This window comes from Prionailurus bengalensis, chromosome B3, assembly GCF_016509475.1.
Source record: "Prionailurus bengalensis isolate Pbe53 chromosome B3, Fcat_Pben_1.1_paternal_pri, whole genome shotgun sequence".
NCBI lineage: Eukaryota > Metazoa > Chordata > Mammalia > Carnivora > Felidae > Prionailurus > Prionailurus bengalensis.
The window spans coordinates 32,934,653-32,962,547 of NC_057355.1; the positions used below are offsets into that span (position 1 = coordinate 32,934,653).

General features: G+C 39.0%; 1 protein-coding gene across 9 annotated transcripts in view; it reads right to left on the reverse strand.

The window, feature by feature from the left end:
- Positions 1-27,895, reverse strand: part of NEO1 (neogenin 1) — a 242,707-nt gene that overhangs the window by 43,412 nt on the left and 171,400 nt on the right. For 5 of the 9 annotated variants that reach the window (XM_043555066.1, XM_043555059.1, XM_043555061.1 and 2 more), the window contains exons 8-13: positions 19,545-19,764; positions 12,821-12,975; positions 10,229-10,377; positions 9,718-9,856; positions 3,726-3,775; positions 2,653-2,800 (exon numbers count right to left, since the gene is read on the reverse strand). In XM_043555066.1, coding sequence (XP_043411001.1) covers positions 2,653-2,800; positions 3,726-3,775; positions 9,718-9,856; positions 10,229-10,377; positions 12,821-12,975; positions 19,545-19,764 — 861 coding nt within the window. The remainder of the gene's footprint in view (positions 1-2,652; positions 2,801-3,725; positions 3,776-9,717; positions 9,857-10,228; positions 10,378-12,820; positions 12,976-19,544; positions 19,765-27,895) is intronic. The other 4 variants (XM_043555065.1, XM_043555067.1, XM_043555062.1 and 1 more) reach the window with 1 other exon arrangement.

Sequence of the window (27,895 nt, forward strand, 5' to 3'; positions counted from 1 at the left end):
CAAGGATTTTCTCGATAAAGAAAAAGCTGTTTTGGGGGCACCTGGGTGGCTTGGTTGTTTAAGCGACCGACTTCGGCTCAGGTCATGATCTCAGTTTGTGAGTTCGAGCTCCGCATCGGGCCCTGTGCTGACAGCTCAGAGCCTGGAGCCTGCTTTGGATTCTGCGTCTCCCTCTCTCTCTGACCCTCCGCTGCTCACGCTCTGTGTCTCTCTGTCTCTCAGTAAAAAATAAATGTTAAAAAAAAAATTATTGGGGCGCCTGGGTGGCGCAGTCGGTTGAGCGTCCGACTTCAGCCAGGTCACGATCTCGCGGTCCGTGAGTTCGAGCCCCGCGTCAGGCTCTGGGCTGATGGCTCAGAGCCTGGAGCCTGTTTCCGATTCTGTGTCTCCCTCTCTCTCTGCCCCTCCCCGGTTCATGCTCTGTCTCTCTCTGTCCCAAAAATAAATAAATGTTGAAAAAAAAAATTTGAAAAAAAAGGAAAAAAAAACTATTAAAAAAAAAGAAAGAAAAAGCTGTTTTTAACATGAAGGTGATTACTTGGCTTACATGTCAAATGTTTCATTGAGAAAGTGAATAGTCTCCTCATGGTTCAGGACTACACTCTGTTTTTATACTAGTAACAGGAACAGTTCCTGGTACACAGTAAGTATCTACTACTAAATATTCAAAATAAAGGCCTTACAGATGGGAAATGTTATCTGTATTTGGTATAAAATCAGAAACGTTTTTTTTTTTCTCATTTTTTTAAACGTCTATTTTTGAGAGAGAGACAGAGACAGAGCACAAGAAGGGGAGGGACAGAGAGAGGGAGAGACACAGAAGCTGAAGCAAGCTGCAGGCTCCGAGTTGTCAGCACAGAGCCCGACATGGGGCTTGAACCTGTGAACTGCAGGATCATGACCTGAGCTGAAGTCAGACGCTCAATTGGCTGAGCCACCCAGGCGCCCCAGAAACTGATTTTTAAGAACATAGAAGATGCTCCTCTGTGAGATGTCTCAGCAACACTACTTCAACTGTGTTTACACGCTGAAGCTTAGAGCTGTGGGGTTCCCGTGAATAAATTAAAAGACTGAAAGCTACCCTAAGAGACAAACATTCACCTGTTTTGAAAGAAGTCAATCCCATCTGTGAGCTGAGGAGTAAGGAGAAAAGCGTGCTGGATTACCAGAGCAAAGTTTCCACTACAGAGACTCAATTAATTGTTAGAGATTCCTACCGTTACACTTCCTGACCCCAGATCTTGGTTCTGCCAAGAACGTGACCCCTTGGGCACAGCAAAGAGGTTGGTGTCACGCTTCTCTCCCCAGGAGGGAAGCAATGTAAGGGAAATTGAGAGCTCCCCAAGGGAGATGAAACTAATTCTTAGGGCTTAAATAATGGTGACAATATCTCCAATTCTTGTAGTTCTCTTCTACCAGCTCTGCTGGGAAGCCCCAAAATGGCTTCTTAGGGGCATCTATCTCTGTTCCTTGTAAGCATAGTCCCAATATCCAAAGAGCAAAAAGCACTTCACGTTTCTTCTCATGCTTCTCCTGCAAAGCCAACTGGTCCTTGCCGAGCCCACTCTACTCCCCTACCTGAGGAAAGAAGTCGGGGGGGGGGCGGCACTCTGTCATCTGTAGAGGGAATCCATATTAGAGATGCAAGAGGGTCCATTTTTACCAACTATGCCACCTGCTCTGCTGCACAAAAAGGGAAAACTGCCCAAAAGGAGCTATCCCTGACAGAACTTTCTAAAACTTATCATGTAGCAAGTAGTAGAATGATTGCTACACTGCTATAGCTATTCACAAACGTTGCTTCAGGCCACATATACATGAGTGGTGTCCGTGTTATGTAGACCTCTGCTAACAGCTAGACTGAGCAGATTCTTGGCGTAGACAGCTTTGTTTTACCTTCTTTTGAGATTACAAAAAAATGAAGACTTAGGATGGTTCGACTTACTATTTTTTGACTTTGTAATGATATAAAAGTGATACACATGCAGTAGAAACTGTACTTTGAATTCTAAATTGTGATCTTTTCCCAGGCTGGTGATATGAAGCACAGTCTTCTCTTGTGATGCTGTGGCAGCACCCAGTCAACCTTGTATCACGAAGGTAAACAACTGATACACTTACAAAATTCTGTTTTTCACTCTCAGTACAGTATTCAATAAAGCACATGAGATATCCAACAATTTGTTATAGAATGGTTTTTGCGTCAGATGGTTTGGCCCAACTGTAGGCTGATGTTAAGTGTTCCGGGCATGCTTAGGGTAGGCTAGGCTAAGCTATGAGGTTTGCTAGGTTAGGTGTATTAAATGCATTTTCGAGTTAGGATATTTTCAAATTTTGATGGGTTTATTGGGACATAACCCCACTGTAAGTCAAGGAAGATCTGTATCTATATATTCAAAAAAGAAAATGTGGAGACTACAGAAAACCCCAAGTGAAGAAATGAAACTCAAACACAATCTCAAGACTCAGATAACAGAACACTTAATACTATTTTCCATTAACTTGATTATCAGGTCAGAAGTAGACTGAATTAATTCTCTTGCACTGTTTTCACATTAAGTCACCAGCTCAGAGTGGTCATTAGACTAACATAATTCAACTCCTGAGAAGGACGCTGTCTCCTAACTTCTGCCCACGTGCGGGGCAGCTTACCTTCAATCAGCTGAGAGAGCTGTGTCCCAGGTACCAAGGTCTCAGTGACATCACTCTTTCGGGAGGCCTTTCGGTAGCGAATCTTGTAGCCAGTAATCTGACCATTCTGTGTGGCTGGAGGAGGTGGCTGCCAGTGAATCACAATACTCTGGGGAAGACAAGAATATTGGGAAACGACCAAATCTATCAAAAGCTTGGTCCTGTTTTGTATATTATTATCCTGAATTCACTGACATTTTAAAGGCAGCAGGGTGCTCAGAGTTTTGCTTAAGGATCACTCAAAATTACTTTTCAATTTTAAAATCTTTAATGATCGAATGGGGAGATTCCAGTTGCAGGTAGTATGTTCTGGGCCCTTATACATTAGGCAAAAGTCTCAGAAAAGTTTTCATAAGGAAAATATAAGGTCAGAGGCACATGGATTAGAAAGTAAACTATGGTTTAGGTGTAAGGTGCTCTCTTCTATCTCCACTGTGGAACAGCTGAAGTTGGGCAATTTCTGCCAAAAACTCTTCAAGAAGGGAATTGTTAACTAATAGTGGTTTTTGACGAAAGGAAAAGGGGTCCTATGGTACTTTTTGAAAGGACTGAGTGTCTCAGGTGTCAGTGAGCCCAGAAGGGCTCTGGGCCTTTGAGAGGCACACGTGGTCTTCAGTGAACAGGGACTTGACTATGAGGGAGTCTGAGCACATGCAACGCTCTGACAGATGTCCACCTTCGGCTTTGCACTGAGCTCAACGCATGGAACTGAGGGGTTATGGTATCATAAACTTACTTCTTTATACCTTATCACCAATGTTCTGAACTGCTGAGATTTATAATGTCATGATTTGCATAACTGCGATACATCTGCAGAAAGACTATAGTAATTTTGGCATGAGAGAAAGGCAGTAAAGTTAAACAGAAAATCCTGGAGTCGGTTTCCGAATTCAGTTTTACTGGCAGGTGGAATATCTATGACACCTTATTTCTCTGCTTGATGACAAGTCTTTTGACACAGACTCTCCCTGTCTATAAGCCCTCCTGAGACTTAATAGTATGCTAGTAAAAATGAATAGCAACATAAAGTTTACCTTTGAATTTCTTACTTCTAAGGACAGATTCTGAGGAGCAGCACTGGGAACTGGACAGGCAGAAAAAGAAAAAAAAAATTTTTTTTTTTTTTTTTTACCCATCATGTGATATCCCTGGCCAGACTTTATACAAATATGCATCTCAAACACTGATTATACAACTTGCAGATCTAAACCTAGCTGCCAATGCCCTCATGTTGATAGAAGTATGTGGATAAGGTGTGGCCATATTTGACTGGCTTAAAAAAAAAGGGACACATTCATATAAAGGCCCCCATATCCAAGTTAGGTTGCACCTTTGGGGAGTCATTTCAAGGAAATGACATAGGCTCTGAACTTTTTTAGACCCCATATATACATTCTGAACCTTCAACATATCATTCTGAATATTCTTGGTGATAGCATATCTTTACCTAGGGGAAGAGCTACAAATTTTCTGGAAACAAGTCTAATGAATATGGCGAGTAAATGTACTGGGTAATGTTGTTATGAGCCCCAAATATGAGGTGCATAAATCACTGAGCTCTGCATTCTTGTGGGGTTCCTGAACTGGTTTTGAAGCCAATTCCCAAGTAGAGTAAGGAGAGATATACAATGACAGCTTCAGTAAAGGGGCCATCTGTTTTCCCAAGACAAATTCTATTGCAGGGAACACTCATTTTGATGTGACAAGTTTGGGACTGCTGGTTAAACAAATAGCTGCATAACTTTAATTTCTCATGTATGAGAACACAAGGCAGGGCATTCTCAAATTTTATGATCCACACACCTTCCAGCATCCCTTTGTAGTAACTACAGCAGGCAAAAAGAATTTAAGTAAACCTGATTAATTTCCTCTTCACTCACAAAACGCGGACTTTAGCTCATTTTCTCCTAATCCATCCATGGAAACTTCTGTCTCCCTTTCTCTGACATTTGGTGACCAGATATATGACTCAGTACCCACTGCTCTATATGCTTCTGGAGGACAGACACTATTTCTTGCTCAACGTTGTATCCTGTGCTAAACACAGTACATCAGGCCTCAACCCAGAGACTTAGGCAGAGAAGGCCTCGAGTAGGACTCCAGTGCATTTTGAAAAAAGTCTATGAATGGTTCCAATCATCTCCTGGCTAAGAACCCCTGACTTAGTTGCAGAGGCAGCCAACATAGCTGTTGCTGGTGTCTTCGTCTTCTTCATCATCATGACTAAGATTTGCTGCCTGTTCCTACATGGCAGGTAGTTAATCCTTACAACAATCCTACAAAGTAGTTTCTATAATCATTCCCATGGTATAGATGAGAAAGCTATAGATGAGGTTCAGGGCAGTGAACCTGACCGAGTTACCTGTTTCGCTAATGTAGGGAAAGAATGGTCTTAATCCACAGTGCTGCCCTTAACCACCATGCCCAGACACATTCAGTTCCCATGACAGGCACTGTAGTCAGCATTCCAATGAGTGCATTGAAACTGGTTCATGTGTAAGTTTAAAAGCCTACATTAAACACTTTTTCTCTCAATTTTTCTCAAAAGTCCTGACCAAATGGCTTATGTAGTTGGCTAACCAAACTATAATTTGTATTTACATTTCCCAACTTTTTATCCTGAAAAAATGCCAAGCACACAGAAAAGAGCAGCAAGAATAAGATATTGATCTCTACATATTCTTTTCTTGGATTCACAAATTGTTAATGTTCTGGCACATCTGCTTTATTTCTCTCATTATATTTATACTTGCATATTTATATATCTACGTACTGTTTCTGAATCATCTGAGGAACAGCTGCAGTCATCATCATACTTCGCTCCTAAATACTATATAGTACGTACCTCCTAAGAACAAGGATGTTCTCCAACAAAACTATAATAAAACAATCACATTCAGAACATTTCATCTTAACCCAAAAATATTATCTAGACATCAGTTGCATTTCTATATGCTAGTAATAAAGTTGCAAAAAGATAAATTAAGAAAACAATCCCAACTACAACTGTACCAAAAACAATAAAATACCTAGGAATAAACTTAACCAAGGAGGTGAAAGACCTGTACTCTGAAAACTACAAAACATGGATGACAGAAATTGAAGACAACACAAACAAATGGAAAGATATTCTGTGTTCATGGACTGAACAATAAATACTGTTAAAATGTCTATCCTACCCAAAGCAACCTACAAATTTAATGCAATCCCTATCAAAATACAGACATCATTTTTCACAAAACTAGAATAAATAATCCTAAAATTGGTGTAGAACACAAAAGACTCTGAATAGCCAAAGCAATCCTGAAAAACCAAAGTATCCAATCCCAGATTTCAAATTAACCTACAAACCTGCAGTAATCAAAACAGTATCATATTGGCACAGAAACAGACACACAGATCTACAGAACAGAGATCCCAAAACGAAACCAATGATTATTTGGTCAATTAATCTTCAACAAAGGAGGCAAAAATACTCAATGGGAAAAAGACAGCCTTTTCAACAAATGTTGCTGGGAAAACTGGACAGCTACATGCAAAAGAATGAAAGTGGACCATTTTCTTACACCATACACACAAAAAAAAGCTCAAAATGGCTTAACGACCTAAAGGTGAGACCTGAAACTGTAAAAATCCTAGAAGAGAACAAAGGCAGTAATCTCTAGTATCAGGCACAGCAACATTTTTCTAGAAAAATGTTGTCTCCTGAGGCAAGGGAAACAAAAGCAAAATAAACTATTGGACTACTTCAAAATGAAAACTTCTGCACAGCAAAGGATATAATCAACAAAACTAAAAAACAATTTACTGAATGGGAAAAGATATTTGCAAATGGCATATCTGATAAAGGGTTAGTATTCAAAATACATAAGGAATTTATATAACTCAAAACCAAAAAACCAAATAACCCAATTAAGAAATGGGCAGGAGATATGAACAGACATTTCTCCAAAAAAGACATATAGATGGCCAGCAGATACATGAATAGATGCTCAACATCACTCATCATCAGGGAAATGCAAATCAAAACCACAATGAGATATCACCTCACACCTGTCAGAATGGCTGAAATCAAAACCACAACAAGCATAGGCAAGATATGGAGAAAAGGAACCCTCTTGCGGTGCTGATGGAAATGTAAACTGGTGCTGCCATTCTGGAAAACAGTATGGAGGTTCCTCAAAAAGTTAAAAATAGAATTACCGTATGACCCAGTAACTTCACTGCTGGATATTTACCCAAAGAATACAAAAACACTAATTCAAAAAGATAAACGTACCCCTATGTTTATTGCAGCATTATTTGCAATAGCAAAACAATGGAAGCATACCAACTGTTCATATATAGATGAATGGATAAAGATGCAGTATGTATACACAACCACCCACCCACAAAATGGAATATTACTCAGCCATGAAAAAGAATGAAGTCTTGTCATTTGCAACAACATGGATGGAGCTAGAGAGTATAATGCTAAGTGAAGTCTGTCAGTCAGAGAAAGACAAATACCATAGGATTTCACTCATGTGTGGAATTTAAGAAACCAAACAAATGAAGAAAACAAGAGACAAACCAAAAAAAAAAAATCCCCAAAACAATAACAACAAAAAACCTAGACTCTTAACTACAGAGAACAAACTTCTGGTTACCAGAGGGGAGTTGAGTGTGGGAATAGGTGAAATAGGTGAAGGAGATTAAGGGTACACTTATCATGATGAGTGTTGAGCAATGTGTATGGAATCACTGAATCACTATATTGTACACCCAAAACTAATACAACACTGTATGTTAACTACACTGTAATTAAAATTTTTTTAAATATTAAAAAAATAAATTAAAAAAATTATGTAACATATCTAATATTTAGAATTGCCTACCTAACATTAACTAATTGTACCAATATTATTCTTTATAGCTAATTTTTTTAATGTTTATTTTTGAGAGAGGCAGAGTGTGAGCAGGGGAGGGGCAGAGAGACAGAGGGAGACACACAGCAGGCTCCAGGCTCTAAGATGTCAGCACAGAAGCCTAATGTGGGGCTCGAACTCACAAACCGTGAGATCATGACCTGAGCTGAAGTCAGATGCTTAATCAACTGAGCCATCCAGACACCCCCCTTTATAGCTAATTTTACTCCCAGATCTGGAAGCCAGTTGAAGATAATACACGTTTTTTATTTCATGTCTTTATTCTTCTTTAACCTAGATTATAGTATGATACTCCCCATTAAAAAAAATTTTTTTTGGGGGGGCGCCTGGGTGGCGCAGTCGGTTAAGCGTCCGACTTCAGCCAGGTCACGATCTCGCGGTCCGGGAGTTCGAGCCCCGCGTCGGGCTCTGGGCTGATGGCTCAGAGCCTGGAGCCTGTTTCCGATTCTGTGTCTCCCTCTCTCTCTGCCCCTCCCCTGTTCATGCTCTGTCTCTCTCTGTCCCAAAAATAAATAAACGTTGAAAAAAAAATTAAAAAAAAAATAAATTAAAAAAAAATTTTTTTTAACACTTATTTATTTATTACTGAGAGACAGAGAAAGACAGAACATGAGCAGGGGAGGGGCAGAGAGAGAGGAAGACACAGAATCCAAAGCAGGCTCCAGGCTCTGAGCTGTCAGCATGGAGCCCTACAAGGGGCTTGAACTCACAAACCGCGAGATCATGACCTGAGCCGAAGTTGTACGCTTAACTGACTGAGCCACCCAGGCACCCCCCTCACCCATTTTTAACATCTATTTATTTTTTGAGAGACAGAGAGAGAGAGACAGACAGAGAGAGAAAGAGACAGAAAGAAAGAAAGTGGGGGAGGAACAGAGAAAGAGAGGGAGACACAGAATCCAAAGCAGGCTCCAGGTTCTGAGCTATCAGCACAGAGCTGGATGCGGGGCTCAAACTCACAAACTGGGAGATGAAGACCTGAGCTGAAGTCAGACACTTAACTGACTGAGCCACCCAGGTGCCCCATGATACTCCCCATTTTTTTCTCTGAATAGTCTCTATACCTTTTTTAATTGTCCTCCCCCACCTTTTCTTTCATGAGACTCATATTTTTTAAGAATTCAGGCCAGGGGTGCCTGGGTGGCTCAGTTGGTTGGGCATCCGATTTCAGCTCAGGTCATGATCTCATGATCTCACAGCTTGTGAGTTCAAGCCCTGTTTCGGGCTCTGTGTTGACAGCTCAGAGCCTGGAGCCTGCCTAGGATTCTGTGTCTCCCTCTCTTTCTCTACCCTCTTCTGCTCATGTTCTGTCTCTCTCTGTCTCAAAAATAAATAAACTTAAAAAAATTTTTTTTTAATTAAATAAATAAACAAGAATTCAGGCCAGTTTAGTTTTTTTTTTTTTCTTTTTTTTTTTGGTAGAATTTTCCTGTTAGACACATCCAAACTAAGGAAAATTCTATAAACAAACAAACTGGCCCAGATTCTTAAAAAATATTGCTGACTTTCAGAAAACAATACATCATATACTTATTAATTGTAATAAATGCCATTATCTTCTGTTCTATTATAAAAATATTTTTTTTAAAATGCTGGTCTTAACCTACTCAATGCCCTTGGCAGGCTGTAGTTTGAAAAATACTGCTCCAGGTCATGGTTATACGAATATAAGTTAGCTTCAAAATGCAGACAGAAATGAAACTGTCACAAAATACTCAGAATTAAAAAGAGCCATTCAGAACACAAATATGATTGCTAAGTCAAGAAAGCCAGCCTTCCATCGGTCCTGGAATGGTCTGTGTTACGAACAAGCAACACCATTTACTTACACAAAAATAAAAACACGAGAAACTATTTAGTACCAGGCACTACATGTTCTGTACTCTCTCAGTAAATCTTTACAGCAAACCAATGAAGTTGGTATTATCTACATTTTACACGTAAGGAAGCATGCTTAGACATGTTAAGTGACTGAAGTCCAGAAAAGGGGTAGAACTGGGTTTGAACTGAATCTTCTTGTCATCAAAGCCCATGACCTTGCTACTAGGCCACCAGGGCCCCCAAGCACGGCACGTGTTCCAAAGGAAGAAAGACTCACCATCTGACAACGTTCGAACAGCAACATCTTGTGTGGAGACTCCAGGACCATGTTTGTTGTAAGCCACCACTCGGAAACTATACTCTGTGTATTTTTTCAACCCATTAACAGTATGGGAGTGACTTGAAACGTCAACATCCTTGAATAAAATAAAACAATTTCCATGGATACAACTCAAGCCAAAAGACATGCTGTGAAATAATGAGCTATACAAATTCTATATTTGATACAATGCAGATTTTTATCTCTTTTACAGAATGCTACCTAACAAAGTGGAATAATCATAAACACTGGCAATTTACTAGGAAATACTGCTTGTTGTTTAGTGACCCTTGCTGCTAAAAAATACAGAATAAAACTTGGTACAAAGAAATAGAGTCTGCTGACTTTTCATTTCCTATATACATCTTTTTTATGCTCAGATTTCTAGACAAGCAAGTATTGAGTTTCGGAAATATATTTCAACTCCACTATTCCAATCAATGGATGAAAAAATGGCTTCATCTTATACCTGTTCTTTATCGGTCCCTTTTTCCATGTAGTACAATTTGTAATTCTGAATTTCCCCATTGCCAGACAGAGGTGTTTCCCAGGTGACAGTGATGGACGTAGGTGAAGCTGCATGTGCTCGGATGTTAGGTGCTGGGCCAGGAAGCTGAACTAGAAGGAAAATTTTGAGACAGTGAGATATGAGTGAAATTTAATATACTCCTCAACAACCATTCTCAGCAGTAATGTCATTTTGGCCATGTTTTTAAAAACAATAAAAACTGAGAAAACGTTTTGATGGGAAGTGGCTTTAGGATAATATATAATTAAATGCATTGCCCTGTTTATGACTCAAATTATAACCAAAAATGATCTGTGAGGTATCTCAAATGTATTCAATGAAAAAAATAAACATTGCAGAATTTTTCCTGTGGTTTATAAGTCCTAATTTTTCAGTAGGACTGTAGCACACAAAAACAGCCATCACAAAAAGAGAGCCTTCTGGAGATTAAGAGCACACTTATCATGATGAGTACTGAGTAATGTACAGAACTGCTGAATCACTGTATTGTACACCTGAAACTAATATAAGTATGTTAGTTATACTGGGATTAAAGTAAAAAACTTAATAAGAAAAAAAAAAAAGAGAGTGCCTTTTTTTACCAGGAACTGGGGAAATGATGATGGACAGGGTGCCTGCCCGCAAAGAATTCCCAGTCTAGAGGGAAGTCAGACATATAAGTGTTACAAATAATGTGACAAATGCTAACAGATTTCGTGATTGTAACAAAAACATAAAGAGAATACACACTTTGCTTTGGGAGGGGGTGGGGAGGCAAGGGAAGGACTGGGGAAGACTTCTGGGAAGCAAGAAGGAACAGCTTTCTCAGACACCAAGGGGAAAATTATTCCAGTCAATGGGGATGATACGTGAGAAGACAGTGTAATGTGGTTCAGGCTGAATACTAAATAAATGTGGGAGGGAGAATGTTTAAAAGGAGGACACGAGCCAAAGAGCTTCTAATGTGCTGCTGTGGAGTCTGAATTATCTCTTGTAGGTGTTAGGTAATTACTGAAAAATTATGAGCAGGAACATGACACGACATGATCAGATCTGTATTTAGAAAGGACATGTGAACACATGCATGGAAGAAAAACAGTATGGGAATAAGACTAGATAAAAGAATAATGATTTTAAAAATAGCTACCATTTACTGAATGCTTATAATCAGTCCGGTTTAAAGTGCTTTACGCTTTACATAAATTTCAATTATGTCTTATTTAATCCTTGTACTAACTCACATGAGAGGTATACTACTGTCATCCTTATTTACACATGAGGTTGAGATTAAGAATCGTTCTTAAATGATGGGAAAGTTAGTGAGCAGTGGGGCCAGGAGTTGCACACTTTCTGACTCTAACACCTGGACTCAAGGAGACCAGTTAGGAGATTATTACAACACCCTCTGTGGGATGGTTAGTCCCCTGATTGTCCAGCTCTACCTCCTACAACGGTTCCCATACCTTTTTACTATATTCTTTTTGTCTGATAGGTTCCAGTTCCAATTTATACACAAATTCTGGAAGTTTCCTACACCTATACTTTGGTAGACATTCTATATTTGAAAACAATTTCTCTGGTGCTAGTGTTTCTGCAACAGAATCCATTAGATTTTAGGAGAAGGGGAAAAAACTAGCAAAATGTAAAACAAACTGGATTTCTTAAATAACAGCACCACAGTTTGACAGTTTTGCTACCAAAGTAGAGAAACCTAAATGTGGTTATTCTGACAGTTGTTTCTTTATTTAGTCATAAATCATGTTATTCGTTTAATGTTAAGAGCATCATTTTGTGCAGCCTGACAGGTGGGATTTGTCACACTTCTCCTGCTATGGAAAACTTTCCTCTAACTTATCAAAGGAAAAGGAAAACAAAACAGTCCCCCAATTCCCTTGAAATCACTTTCAATATATTCACTGGATAAACATAAGCAAATATTATCCTTAAAAGGCACTAAGAAATTCTTCCATTTAACCTGCACAGTGGCATAATAAATGGAAAACATTTTCAGATGGTTTGTTCAGCTAAACATGTGAAATATTTTCTGAGGACTGACTCCAACACTTACACCTTCACCCGCCACAGGCTGAACACCTCCAAATGAAGTGTAAGTCTTTTTCTGCTAACTTGTCTTTTGCCAAAACATGTTATAGTCGCTTTCCATCCCTCAAATACCCTCAAGAGAATCAGGTTCGCCTTCCACCTACATTCTTATTTCACCTCTTTCTTCTAATCAAACTCCTTGACCAAAAGATTGTGCTGCCTACTTTCCTTAGAATAATAGAGGTACAATATTAGATAGAAAGGATCAGAGGAAAGACGCTAGAAGACATCTGAGGTAGGTCTTACAGGACCAATAAAATTGGAGTGTGTATCGGCAGAATCATATTGCCTTACACCATCTGCTACTGTTTGATGGGAATTAATTTTATCTGCCCTAATTCACAAGTCCTTGATGGCAAGGAACTGGTACTTTCCGCAAGGCTACACAGAAGACAGACCTTGCTATAAGTCTACCTACAGGTATGGCCAACAGACAGGTGGAAGACTCACCCTCAGGCTGTGTTTCTACTCGGAGTGGAGCTGAACTTTCTCCAGAGCCATGTTTATTTTGAGCCATAACTCTAAAGATGTACACAGTGGCTGGCATTAGGTTTTGAATGGTCACCTGCATTTCTCCTGGGCGACTGGTATTCTCAACACGTTCCCTTTAGACAAAGAGGGGTTTGGAAAGAAACAGCATTGATTAGGAATACTTCTAGAATGTGCGGTTTCATTTTCACTGCAAGTCCTATAGATATAACACCACATCAAAATCTTAATTGAAGTCAAATGAACTCTCAAAAAAGCAAACCTTTGGGGTGGAACAGGGCACAGAATACAGACACTGGCAAAGAACAATGTCACACGTGCCTGATAACTTACTGACATTTTGCTTAAACATGACTGACTTTGCAGATCATAACCACAACTTCCTTTCAGAGAAGGCACAGACAAGAATCTTCTCACTGCCATTTCAAATGGGACAGCTGGTCATCAATTTTGCAGGCTTTAGGAATCATTGAGTTTTTAAGGAGTGATTTCCAGGGAGACAAACAGATGCTGATTACAGGTATGACCCAATTATCAAAGAAAATATCAAGGAAGTCTGTGTATATTTTGGATAAAAGATCCAATAAAAAGAAAACTAGAGATTAACACTTTTAAAGTTGGGAACGTTAAACATTTAAATGAATCCTAAGTAATCCAATTTTTAAAATAAGCCAATCCTGATACTGATTTTTATAATTTATTTGTTAAAACAAATACTCTTTTTGAATGCTTTCCAAACTGATTTGAAATATTTGACAAATTTTATGACAAACAGGACAAATGAATCCAGTGGTCTGGTGCTATGAACTGAAAACATAAAAGCAGTTATTTGTTTTCTCTATCCTCAGGGTCTGTGTGTCCACACTTGGGTCCATAATTATGTTCAGCCTACTGTATGTACTATAATAAAAACTAATTCATAGGACACAAGCGTTTTCAACAAATACTGTGGAAGTATTCATTCACTGTATTAGACAAATGGCTGGCCTTTATGGATCACCGATCATGTAAGGAGAGCTCTGTATCTATCCTGACAATAATAAAAAAGGCCCAAAACTACTCTGTGGAAGAAATTACCTGAAACCACATAATCAATTGAATTAAAATTCTTACTTTAAAATATTGGTAATTTTCTCTGAAATCACTGATTAAAATTAATTTAGTTCTACATGACCATACATCAATTGGCCTGATTGTATGTGAACATTTACATTTCAGATATTTGTGTTTTTCAATAGCTTTCTATACTTTTTTAAACTACCTCATTTTAATTTAAAACAAACAAACAAACAAACAGTACCCACATCATACTTATAGAGTGTCTGTCTCTATATGAGCAGGTAGGTCCACTGGAGAAGAGCACTATGGGAACAGTTACTGCTCTAAGATACCTGAGGTACATACAGGTACTTTTCTCTTCAGCTAACCCTCCAAATCACAACATTTAAATGGAGGATATGAGCTGATTTCTTACACTTTGAAGTTTCTGACCTTTGGTCTGATCACAAATGATTGCTGTCTGGTATTTTACACTTTACCAAAAAAAAAGCTCCCTGTGAGAGCACAGGTGGTCTGTTCTGCTCACTCTGTACATAAAAGTTCAAACAAAAAGTTAATTGTACAAAAAGCTGAGACTATCTTGAGAAAGACAGTTGGGGGAGGCACCATTTTACTTTAAGTTGAAGTGAGTGTCTCATTCACATTCACATATTACATAAGAACTGAGCAGAATGCTCATACTGCAGCACTCACAAACGTGTGCAGATGCACGAACGGAAATTTGCCTTCTGTACGTAAACCTTTGTATAGTAATAATAACGTGTATATTTTTTGTTCATTCCTATGTTAAAGGGAAAAAAACAAGAGAAATGAGTGAAGAGAACTAAAAATCTGGAATAAATTTCTATAGAAGCATTACAATTTAAAAAAATCAGTAATAGGTATGATTCCTTCAGATGAAATAAATACCCAGCACCTACCTGCAAAAGCTTGTAACACTAGATTGGTTTGAGGTCCCAAAACCATGTGTCTGTCTAGAAAAAACTTTTGACTTGAGGACAAGATCCAGGGTGAGTTACAAAGTGCAATTCTCATAAATGTGTGACGTTACAACGGAACTTAGGTTAGAATGTGTTAGCTAAGAACCAAGGGAGAAAGACAAAGGTATTTTTTATACTAAGACAGTGCTGGGCTAGGCGATAAGAGCTTCAATTCTACTTTTGGCAAGCTACTAGCTTTCTGGGGGACTGTAGGCCAATCATTAATTCCTTCTGAGCCAGAAAGCAAATATTTACAGACAAAATGGAAAATATTATGTAGTTACTTATATAACCTATTAAAATGTAGCCATTTGAAAATGTAAAAATATTCTTAGCTCCTGGGTCATAAAAATAACAAGTCTGATTTGGTCCAAGGTCCAATATACTTGCCTTGTCTTCCTGCCTTGCCAACTCCTGCGCTCAACTTATAGCTAAGGTTTCGTCCATCTCTGAAATGCTATTAATTTTGGAATAACTCACTCTGTTTTTTTTCCATTTAGTGCCTAATATCAGAAATGCACTTCTATTACACTAAAGGCATTGGGGGGGGAAAAAAAGGTGAACATTTCCTAGATGCAAACGCAGAGGAAGGACCCTTTGAAATCTCAAGAAACTCTGGCACCCAATACACATGACCAATATATGACCAAGACACATACTGCCACCTGGTGGTTGATTTTTCAAATGCAGGAAGTGGAAGGCTTTGTAAATTCCTCACACTGCATTCTGATTATAAGTCTATGAAGAAAAGTTACGACCCTCATTTTTCAGATGGGAAAAGTTAAGCTTATAAAGGTCAAATAAATTCTATTTATAAAACAAGTGAGCAGGATCTAGTCTTCTGACTTAGTGTTCTTTCTACTCCTTCATTGCTTATATTCAGAAATCATAAGCTTCATTCACAAATGAAGTGACAAAAAAATTAGTCTCCAAGAACCTTCCTTTGAAATATTCCCCACATTTATTCTGTCCACTCCAAGTCACGGCTCTCCCTTTCGTCCAGACCATACCTACCACACGACTAGGTTAACTACCTGATTTGTCTTGCTGACTTTATTTCTTCTCCTCTTCTATGTAGTGCTCATAAACTACTAAGAAAATCTAATAAAATCACAGTGCACACTTGCTCAGGAGTCTAAAATGGTCCCTTCTTAACTGACTGTGTCCAAATTCTTACTGGCATTATGACATCTGGCTCCAAACTTCCACTTTATTATAATCTCTTACTAATTCCTACCAAAACTCTGGGCCACTTAAGCCAGCTTTCTTACTTTCCCATCCTTCAAACACCAGACAGACACATTAAGTTGGATCCTCCTTGCATCTCTTCTTCCTTTATATATACTTGCCTTGTCTTCCTGCCTGACAATTTAATTTTAAATTGAAGTGACAGATTCTCATTAAAAACAAAAGTATATATAGTTTAAAAAAAAATCTGAAAGTCCCAGTTTTTCTCTCTCCTCAAAGCATGTCCTTCCCTGACACCTAACCATGGCATGGACTGACCTGTATCTTACCAGATCTCTCCATGTCAGCTCTTCTCAATCTTGGCACTAGCGAGCTGCTGGGCAGGATAATTCTTTGTTGTAAGGGGCTGTCCTGCACATTGCAGGACGTTTATCAGCATCTGTGGCTTCTACTTATTGGACATCAGTAAGAATCCTCCCTCATCTCAGTTGTAATAACCAAAAATATCACCAGACATTGCCGAATGTCTCCCAAGGGATGGGCAAACTGCCTGTTTGAGAATCACTGTTCTAAGCATTTACATACACATCAAAATATATAGACACATCATTTAAAAATTCCTATATCACATTTCATGTGGATATACATATATTAATTATGTGCTCATTTCTCCATGAATGGGCATTTACTTTCATTCCCCTTTTCATTCTTACAAACAATGCTACAATAAACATTTTTATGAGTGCCCTATGCATACCAGTTATCTATAGAACACCCAGAAGTGTAACTGTTGGGCTGACAGGTATATGCATTAAAGAGATAAAAAAAAATAATTCTGCCAAACCACTTTCTCCAAAGGCTACTCTTATATTGCCACCAAAAGCCTAGAGTGGATTTCTTCCCAGCATTTAACTTGCTTAACACTAGATATTATCAATTTAAAATCTTTGCCAACTTTGTAAGTGAAAAATGGTTTCACTTTTTGTATTATTACATTGTATCTCCAAGACTACAAGTGATGGCAAAACCTTTTTTAACTTTAACAGGCTTTCCATTAACTTCTGTTAATCATCCACTTGTACCATTTGCCTCTTGGAGTATCTCTTAGTTATGACTTATAGGAGCTCTTTATATAGACTGGATGGCAATATTATTTTCTTATAACTGTTACCAATTTTTCCCCAGCTTATCACTTGATGGTTTGATTTTGTTTATGATGTTTTATCACATGGAATTTTACACTGTTGTATAATAAGCTTTGTATATCTCTCCTGTTGTGGCTTCTGGATTTCCTGTCTTCCTTTAAAAGGCCTTTCAAACTCAAATGATAAAGCAGTTGTATTTTCTTCTAATACATTTATAAACTTTAAAATCTCTTCATCTATCTATAATTTATTGTCATACATGATATAAGACAGAGCTGTAGAACTTCCATTCTTTCCACCAAATGGAGTCAATTATCTCAACATGACTTCTTGAATAAGCTGTTACCTCTCCATTGACTGAAATGAATTTATTCCCTGGACAAGTATTTATTTACTGCTATTATATGCCAGGCCCTGTTCCAGGTGCTGATGATATTCTACTGATTTGACAGACACCAGAAATTGGTTAATAAAGAGAGAACATTTCAGAGTGTTCCGTGTTCTGGAAACAAAAGCAGAAAGACAAAACAGGATGATGTGACAGCAGTGGTGTTGTGGTCAACGTTTAATAACCAGCTCTGGTTTGTAGCACTTGTCTCGGTAAATACTCATGCCACACCCCATTTTGAGCTACCAAGTTGTCATGGGTTTACAAAATTTCCTGAAAATTTAACAACAGGCTTGGAAACAAGCTGGCCCCAGAACATCACTGTGTGACAGGGTTGGAGGGGGGCTAAGCCGGGTGAGTATTCACGGAAGGTGTCATCTGAAGATGACTGGTAAGAAGCCAGAAACGGTTGTTTGTGAGGGAAATGCATTTCTGGTAGAAGGAACAGCAGAGACAAAGGACCTATAATGGAAAGAAGTTTGTTATTCTGAGGAATTACTAAATGGTTTTTTCTTTTGTGAAATATTATGAAATTAGCAAGGAGATGTGAAAGACCATTGGAGGCATTCTAACACAAGCCATTCGGTAGTAATGTCTTGCCTTTTTGTGTCTAGAACCATGTTTCTTTATCTTTGCAATGCCCAAAACATCTGGTACAGTGTTCAGATAAACATCATTCTAGCAGAAGCTCCATCTATCTCAAAGCTCTATCTATCTCCAACTGGCTCAAATTAGGTCACTCGGACTTCTCAAAAGTATTAAATCAAGGGATTATGATTTAGGTTCCTGTATTTGTGGAACTTGACAGTCTAGTTATTAAATACAATATGTACCAGATGAAAGCACCCTGGTAGAACACAAGCTTTATTTCATCTGTGAGGGCCCTAGTCCAAACAGTGATTTCAGCTTTCTTATTTTGATATGAATAAAGAAATCTACTGGACAATGCTAAGAATACACAGCATGCGGCTTGGTTCTTCCGAAAGTTTTTATAATTTGGTTGGGAAAACAACACAAATATACATAAAATAGAAGAGTAACAATTTATGGCGGCATAAGATCCTATGTTGTCATAATTAAGTGCAATATTAGTGGCAGAAATGCATATAAGAGAAAGACTATGCGAAAAAGTGGAGAAAAATGCATGAGGACTTCATGGGGCTTAATCTGGGCCACAAAGGATTCACTAACTTCAGCTTCAGTTGGGAAAGGGGGAAGTGACAGAAGAGAACACACTTGAAGAAAGGCAGTGTAGTGATAGGAATTGGACTGGTTTCATTAGAAAGTGAATTAAACTGTGAGGTGAGGCAAGTAAGGCTGGACAGATAAAATAAAGCTGGACTATGGGTAAAGTGGCCTGGGGATTCTGGAAAATCTCCCATAAGCAATGGAGAAGCAACATGAGCTCCTAAAAGAGGTGGAGATGGAGAGAAATTTAATGGAAGTGCTGTTTTTTAGGAAAATTAGCTACTAATTACTCTTGTATCATCAAGGAGACCCCCTAGAGCTGGGCAGTCCACATCCACATAAGGGTGCAGGCAAATACTCATTTATGATTACTTCTGTAAATTAAGTCTACCTTAATTTCTAGAATCTGAATGTTCTAAGTAAGCCACATCCTATAGGCTGTGCTGACTGAATCTTATGAAAAAAGAACAGCCCTCATTACATTTTAATACTTCTGCCTAAAAAGCTCTATCTACCTTCTCCCCAAGTCATTCCAGGGAGGCAGGGAAGAATACCAGGACTTGAGTCTGTTTGGGATAAGTTTTAATGACCTAAAATTGGGAAATATGCATCTTGGTGGTCATATTTTCTGGACTGAAAATTGGTACAGATTCTGCACAACAAAGAGCCAGGGTGAGCATGACTGGCCTGGGGTAGACCAAGATGCAACCACTGGCTCCAGACATACAGACACTTACCTAACAATCCCTTCCTTGGTGTAGAAGACAGAATAGGTAAGGTTGTCCCCGTGAGGATCTGATGCAGGTGTCCGCCATGTCAATTTGATGAAGCGGGTAGAGACCAGCGAGGCCACGACATCCCGAGGAGCTGAAGGCAGTGGTCCCGTTGTGGCTGGTGCTAGATGGTCAGTAGTGGCACTGGTCAGTGAAGTGGGAGGTAATGTTGGGATGGCAACATCTTGTCATGTGCAAACATTGGGGAATATGAAGGGCAAACCACGACGGTTTTAAAAAAGAGAACAGAAAAACAAAAAACAAAAAAGAAATAAACAAAACCACGATGGGAAATAAAATAAAATGAATGAACATAAAAAAGGCCATTAAACTGAAGGCTAACATGCAGGCCAGGGGTAACTACTGAAAACTAATGGGCACTATTCAAGACACATCACTGTAGAGCAAGCAGACTTTTCGGTCACTATAATGGTTGTGGGTAAGGGACAGGGAAGGTGACAGCTGAGAATAAAACATCTCACAGAAGGACACAGCAGTGACCAAGTAATTTTTTTTTTAATCCTGAAAGCAGCATGCATCACCTGTCAAACCTTTCACATAAAAGTCTCATCTACTGATAAAACCTCAGTATTTTTAGCTACTTTATCAAATATGGAATAACATGTGCAGTATGGAGGAGTATAGGTACTCTCAGCATAGGCCCAGGCTACCGTCAGCCTTAAGGCACAGCTGTGGGTCTTCGGCTCTGCAGGAGATTCAAGAGCCACCACTTTAACTTCAGACTAACATTAAACTCTGCTCTCTGTAATTTGGTAATCCCCAGGGAAGTTCGACAACTTTCCTCACTTCACAAATAGTTCATCTGCTATCTTCATCAATTCACTTAACTACAATAGTATAAAAACATGAATCAAAAATTCCAAAACCATAAAAATACAACACTTAGGTAGCTCATCTGTTTGTTACAGCCCTCTCTGCGATATATATTTCTGTGGCTTGCAGAACTCAGGAACTGGGTGGGACAGATGAAGTGAAGGCAAGTCAAAGCTCTGCTTGTCAAGAGCCTCATATATTTGTAGTCATGGGTAACTTTATTACTCGCTGAGGCAGTCCATTCTGTTGCTGGACACTTCTGATTTTCCTAATAGTGAACTTAAAATCTCCTTCATCTTGGGGCCAGAAAGTATAAGGATAATTTCACAATTTTCAACTAAAGGAGTTCATCAGAATTCTGTCAAAACCTTAATGGGAAAATTAGGAGAAAAAGGGCAGAGAGGAAAACACGAAAACTCCTGAAGCTGGTTTTCAATGAAATGTTAAGTCAACAATCTCCAGGAAAGATCTGTGAACTGCAGAGAATCTAAAGTGAAGCAGTCAAATAAATACACCAGGTAGAATGAGTTCTCTAAGGGAAAGTACAGAGGAAGACCAACCTAACGTCGCTCTTCAGGTGGGGCAGGGTGAAAGTCATTCTACATGGCACTTTGGCTCATGTACTCACTGAATCCTTACAACAGCTCTATGAAAAATTTTATTTCTGTCTTCTATGTAGAGGCTGACAGTTAAGAGGGCTAAACCACTCATCCTAAGTCACAGATGGTAAGTGATGGAGTGTAAAAAAATCAACTTTGATTTCTAGTTTAAGAGGCCTCTGCATTTAGCCAATAGGAGCTCTACTCCTGCTGGACCTCTTACTAATTTTATCATCTTGTGCATGTCACTTACTCTCTCTTTTCCTCTCCTTCTGAGAAAGTACTTTGGAGAGAACAGAGTGCTGTCAGCATGTAAGACCATGAAGTCACAGCCACAGTCACAGAAGATACAAGTCCACATTTCATTGACACAAGTGTCAATATTGTAAGACCGTTACGTCTGAATGGCCTCTAAGGCCTCATTCTTATCCCTGATGCTTGAACAGATGCGCTTCCTCAGAGAAAAGAAGCATCTCTCCTTCACAGCTTTCAGAGTTCTTTTTCACATGCTGTGCCAGTTTATTCACACAACAACCCTATGAGGTAGGATGGGAATGACAGCATTAGATGTTGGGGTGAAGATAAGAAAGGAGTCAAGGACTCCAGGTTCCTGGAGAAACCAGGCTTGGGAGAATGGGTGGTTGGGGGTGTCATTCACAGAGAATGACAACATTAAAAGAGACTAGAGACTGAGGGAGAGATGGCAAATGATGAACATGCTGTGTCCAAAGTAATGATCCCACATGTGCCAGAGAAATGTGTAAGAAGCAACTGGAGATGTTGAATCTCTGACTATGTAAAATTAAGTCACTAAAAACCCTTAGAGGGAAATGATTTGAAGAGTAGCCTGAATAGTCTTGCTTTGTTGCTTCATTTCTGTGTCTATCCAGAAATACACTTAAGTAAAAACTGCTTCCAAGTCTGACCTGACCCACTAAGCTAAGTTTTTCCCAACTATCTGCTGGCTGGAGAGGAGAGGAAATCTGTACTGTGAGAGGCAGTACAGCATACTGGAAAAAGCCCAGGATTTCAAGTACAAAGACCTTCTATTCAAAACTTGACTCTGTCACGTCCTAATAACGTGAAGTTGGGCAAGTCACAGTCTCTCTGATCTCAGTTTCCTTGTCTGTAACTGGAAACGCTCCCCACTCATGTCCCAGGCTGGTATGAACCACACGAATATCATCCATAAGAAAAGTGTATGTGGAAGCACTAGGTGCATGTTTTCACTGACAGAAAAATCTAAATATAAAGGCAACCAGGAGGAGAATGTAAGCAGGAAGATCAGGCGCTACAAGTGATGGGTGATAACTAAGAACTGGTCAGACACGGACATTTCAATTAGCCCATGGAACTCTAGGGCACACATCTGAACATTTTGAATGGCATCCAGCACTTCCCACTTATATTTTTCATGTTCATGATGAATCACGCTCATCTGTAAGCTCCTTGAGGATGAAATCCATATCTGTTTCCTCTTGGCATCACTCGTTGTGCATGTGTATACCTTAGATAATCAATAAATGTGTACTTACTGAATAAGTGGAAAAAAATCAGGGAGAATATTAGTGCAATGGGGACCAGTGTTTCTAGAAGCTCATCACACACACAAATATTTTAATCTTTGTAGCTGCTACAAAGTATATACAAATATAATGATGCTATGTAAACATTTGCTTTGCAAATGTATTTTACCAGTTATACACAGAATCAAAGTGTAAATAATGGCAGATCATTGTAAATGATTCCTAGTTAACTACGGGAAAAATCCATGTCCACTGTGGTCCTAGTGTTTTATACCCACTTTCCCCAAGTTGGTTCTTTTGCTGCCGTTCCATGATCTAGCTGGGCAGGTAAGGGAAAGGGTCTTACGTGATCTCAGAGAATCAAATAGGCAGTTAAGATACACCAGGATCAATGGCAGAACGATACAGATTGGGACTTTAGACTTCTAGCATGATGGATGGTTTGAGGATGTCAACAAATGCTCTTCCCCAAAAGCAGCTATAAAGCTGGACAAAATTGTCAAAAACTGGAAACTGGCCAAAGGCATACAACAAACCAAGAAGGATTTATTCATAAAAATTACCACAGTTCAGGTAAAATCAGTGAGCCTGTGTGTGCCATTCTGGCCTGGGTCTGTTCCAAGCTCCCCAGCTCTGTGGGAGTAGTTGTTCAACCAGGGTACGGCAGGCCCCAGAAGCTAGTGGCCCTGCTGCTGCCATCAGAGGGGCACACTCGATGTGGAGCACCGCCAACTAAAGTGGCAATGTTGGTGGCAAGTGAAAAGGAAGGGCCAGTGTCTCTGCTAGCCTGAGACTGTGATTTGGGGGCAAACAGCAGATGATAGGCTGGATTTAACAGGGAGTTTGGTGAGGTAAAAAATAGTAAGAAGGCTTGAGAAGTTCTCCACATAATCCAGGAAGACTGAAAGCCATGCGTATATGCAGCAGAGCCAAGAAGAGGTCCAGATGACCTACATATCCCCAGCCAGGGGAACCTATGTGTGTATTCAGAGCACAAGTGAGAGAGCCCCGCAGAAAGCAAAAGCTGAGGCCGGCTAAAAAATGACCTGAACTTTGAATGCATTGCCCAAACCACACCCAGATCCATCAGCTAAGAGTGGAAGGCTTACTGGCTTGAGATATTTGAGCACAACTTCTGACTCATATTTGGATAAATGCTAATCCATACAGACACAAGGGTTACCCTAGACATCCAGGCTTAAAAATAAAAACAAAACAATAAAGAACAAAAGCTGAGCAGAAACATCAGCGGTCACACATTGTGGGGAAGGTGGATGTCACAGATTTAGTCCAGGCAAGCTAACTACACTAAGGAAACAAGAACAGCTTGGGAAACGGGAGTGGGGGGAGGAAGAGGACTCAGAACCCACAGTTGCTACAATATGCTATCCAAAATATCCAATATTCAACAAAAAATGAAGAGACATGCAAAGAAACAAAGTGTGACTTACACTCAGAGGCTAATGTAAAAAAAAATGCAGTCAATAAAAAGGTCTCAGGGTCCTTAGATATTAGATTTAACAAAGACTTCAGAGGAGCTGTTAAAAATATGTTCAAAGAACTAAAGGAAACTGTCAGGAACTATACAGTGTCAGAGATTTACCTTACTTTTAAGCTAACAAGACAGCCTATTACTGTTTCATGGGCACAGGCAAAAACACAAGCCTCACATCAGAGACAAAGAACTTCATTACTCAGGGCAATGGCAATGGTCAGAGCTTCTTGTTTGTTTTCATCAGTTCTCCATGCCCCTCAAATGCCACAAAGGCAATGTTTTAAAGGCCCAGGATGGATGCCTACATCTGCAGCAGGTTGTAACAGGAGAAGAACCCTGAGCTTGAGGGATTTACAACTTCTTGATTTTATTTTATGAGAGTGGGGGAGGGGCAGAGAGAGATGGGGGCAGAAGATCCAAAGCGGGCTCTGCGCTGACAGCAGAGAGCCCGATGTGGGGCTTGAACTCGTGAACCATGAGATCATGACCTAAGCCAAAATCAGACACTCAACCGACTGAGCCACCCAGGTGCCCTGAGGCACCTCTGAGGCTTCTATAGCAAGCCCCAGACAAAGAACAGGTGTACTGTGGATATCTTATTTAATTCTGATGTGGTCAGAGGCATACTTTGTATGGTTACAGTCTTTTAAAATTTCTTGAGACTTGTTTTATGTTTTATGTAGTTGTTGTGCAAAGATTCTGTAATATCAGGTCAAAGTGGCTGATAGGGATGTTTGAATCTTCTATACTCTTAGCTTTTTCTGATTGTTTTAATCAGTTTTTGAGAGCAGACTATTAAAATCTCTAACCATTATCATTGAATTATATACCTCTTTGAACATATCAATTATAAATACATTTACATCTAACAGTAGAGCCCCCAAACACATGAATCCAAATAAATATGGGGAAACCCCAAATTTTTGGAAATCAAACAACCCACTTCTTTTTTTAATGTTTATTTATTTTTGAGACAGAGAGAGACACAGCATGAACGGGGGAGGGTCAGAGAGAGAGGGAGACACAGAATCTGAAGCAGGCTCCAGGCTCTGAGTTGTCAGCACAGAGACCGACGCGGGGCTTGAACTCAAAGACCGTGAGATCAAGACCCGAGCCGAAGTCAGACGCTTAACCGACTAAGCCACCCAGGTGCCCCTCAAACAACCCACTTCTAAGTAACCCAAGGGTCAAAGAAGAAATCACACAAAAAAGTTAAATAATATTTTTAACTGAATGAAAATAAAAGCAAAAAATTAAAAATTATGGGATGCAGCTAAAGCAATGCTTAAAGAGAAATTTAAATACTTTTACCAGAAAAGAAGTCTCCCATAAATTACCTAATCTCCTATTTAGTGAAGAGTGCAGATCTTAAGCATTCTCTCACACATACACACAAAGTAACCATGTATGGTGACAGGTGTATTAATTAACTTGTTAACTTAATTGTGGGAATCCTTTCAAAATGTATACATGTATCAAATCATCATGTTGGACACTTTAAATATATTACCATTTGTCAGTCATACCTCAACAAAGCTGGGAAAAATGAAATTGAATAATATTTTAGCCAAGTTCTTTAAAAAAAAAAGACACAAGACTAAGAAATTAATAGAAGACATAAACTGCCTAATTCAAGAATCAAAGAAGAGACAATACTACCAACCCTATAGATTGGTAAGTTATAAGGTAAAATTATGAACAAATTTATGTCAATAAATCAGATAACTCAGAGGAAACAGAACAATTCCAAGAAAAACAAAAATTACCAAACCTACTCATGAAGAAACACAAAATCTAGGTAGAAATAAAACAAATGAAGACATTTAACTAGTAATTAAAAATCTTCCCACACAGACAAGTCCAAGCCCAGATGCCTTCACCAGTAAATGCTATATTTAAAACAAGAAATAAAAACTAATCCTTCGTAATTTTTTCAGAAAACAGAAGAGAAACACCTCTAGCTCATTCTGTGAGGCCGATATTACTCTAATATCAAAGCCAAAGGAAAAGAAACTAGGGATCAATATCCCTCATGATCACAGATACAATAGCCCTTAATGAAACACTAGCAAACCGTAGTTAGTAGCATTTTAAAAGGATTATACATTATGACCAAGTAGGATTTATCACAGGAATTAAGACTAGTTTAATATCCAAAAATCAATGTAATATGCCATATTGAGACAAAAAAGAATATATGATCACCTTAATAAACGCAGAAAAAGCAATCTGACAAAATCAAACACCTACCTATTCATGATAAAAACTCTCAACAAAGAACAGAAGTTCCTCATCCTGAAAAATCTACAGTGAAATTATATGAAATGGTTAAAAACTAAATGCTTTTCCCTTAAGGTTGGATACATGTCAGCTCTCGTTTCTTATATTAAGCAGGTACTGAAAGTTCTAGCCAGTGCAGGAAGGTGGGAAAAAGAGAAAAAGTAAATAAAGGGTGCCTGGGTGGTTCAGTCATTAAGCAACTGACTTCAGCTCAGGTCATGATCTCACAGTTGGTGAGTTTGAGTCCCATATCAGGTGACCTCGAGCTCCACTATGGGTGAGCCCTGCTTCGGATGAGCCCCGTTTTGGGTGAACCCCACTTCAGGTGAGCAATGCTTCTGTCTCTGTTTCTCTCTGCCCCTTGCTCACTTGCGCCCCCCCCCAAAAAAAACAGAACAAAACAAAACCCTTCTAGAATTAATACGTTTAGCAAGGTCACAGAACACAAAGTCAATATACAAAAACCAACTCTATTTCTATAAACTAGGAATAAACAACCTAAAAATGGAATTAAGAAAACAACTTCATTCATGATAGCATCAAAAAAGGAACAAAATACTGGGGCGCCTGGGTGGCGCAGTTGGTTGGGCGTCCGACTTCAGCCAGGTCACGATCTCGCGGTCCGGGAGTTCGAGCCCCACGTCGGGCTCTGGGCTGATGGCTCAGAGCCTGGAGTCTGTTTCCGATTCTGTGTCTCCCTCTCTCTCTGCCCCTCCCCCGTTCATGCTCTGTCTCTCTCTGTCCCAAAAATAAATAAACGTTGAAAAAAATTAAAAAAAAAAAAAAAAGGAACAAAATACTTAGAAATAAACTTAACAAAAGAAGTGTAAGATTTATATCCTCAAAACTACAACCCATTGCTGAGAGAAATTAAACAACATCTAAAACAAAAGTATCTAAATGAAAAGAAAATCTAAATAAATAAATGCTCATGGGTTAGAGGACAACATTGTTAAGAAGACAAGCTGCTCCTAAAATGTAACAGAAAAGACAAAAGGCCTAGAATCGCCAAATCAATTCTGAAAAAGAAAAAAGGGCTGGAGAACTTGTATTACTCCATTTCAAAACTTACAATACAGCTCCAGGAATCAAGACAGTCTGGTCTTGTCATATTAGTAGGCATGTAAATCAATGGAAGAGAACTGAGAGTCCACAAATAAACCCCTAAGTTTGTGGTCCACTGATTTTTGGCCAAGGTGTCAAAAAATTTTAATGTGGGAAAAAAGTCTTTCAACAACTGGTGTCAGTACAGCTATATATACATATGCAGAGTAATGAAATTAGATCCTTACTTAATGCCACATACAAAAATGAATCAAAATGCCTCGTAGACTTAATGGAAGAATGAAAACTTATGGAAGAAAATACAGGAAGAAGTCTTCGTGACTTGGGTTAGAAAAGTGTTCTTAGACATGACAACAAAAGCACAAGACATGAAAGAAAAAAATTAATTGCATTCTATTAAAAATAAAAAACTTCTTCACTTTAAGAAAAACACAACTAAGTAAATGACAAGTAAAGCCACAGACTGGCAGGAATTATTTCCAAATCATGCATCTGATAAAGGACTTGAACATACAA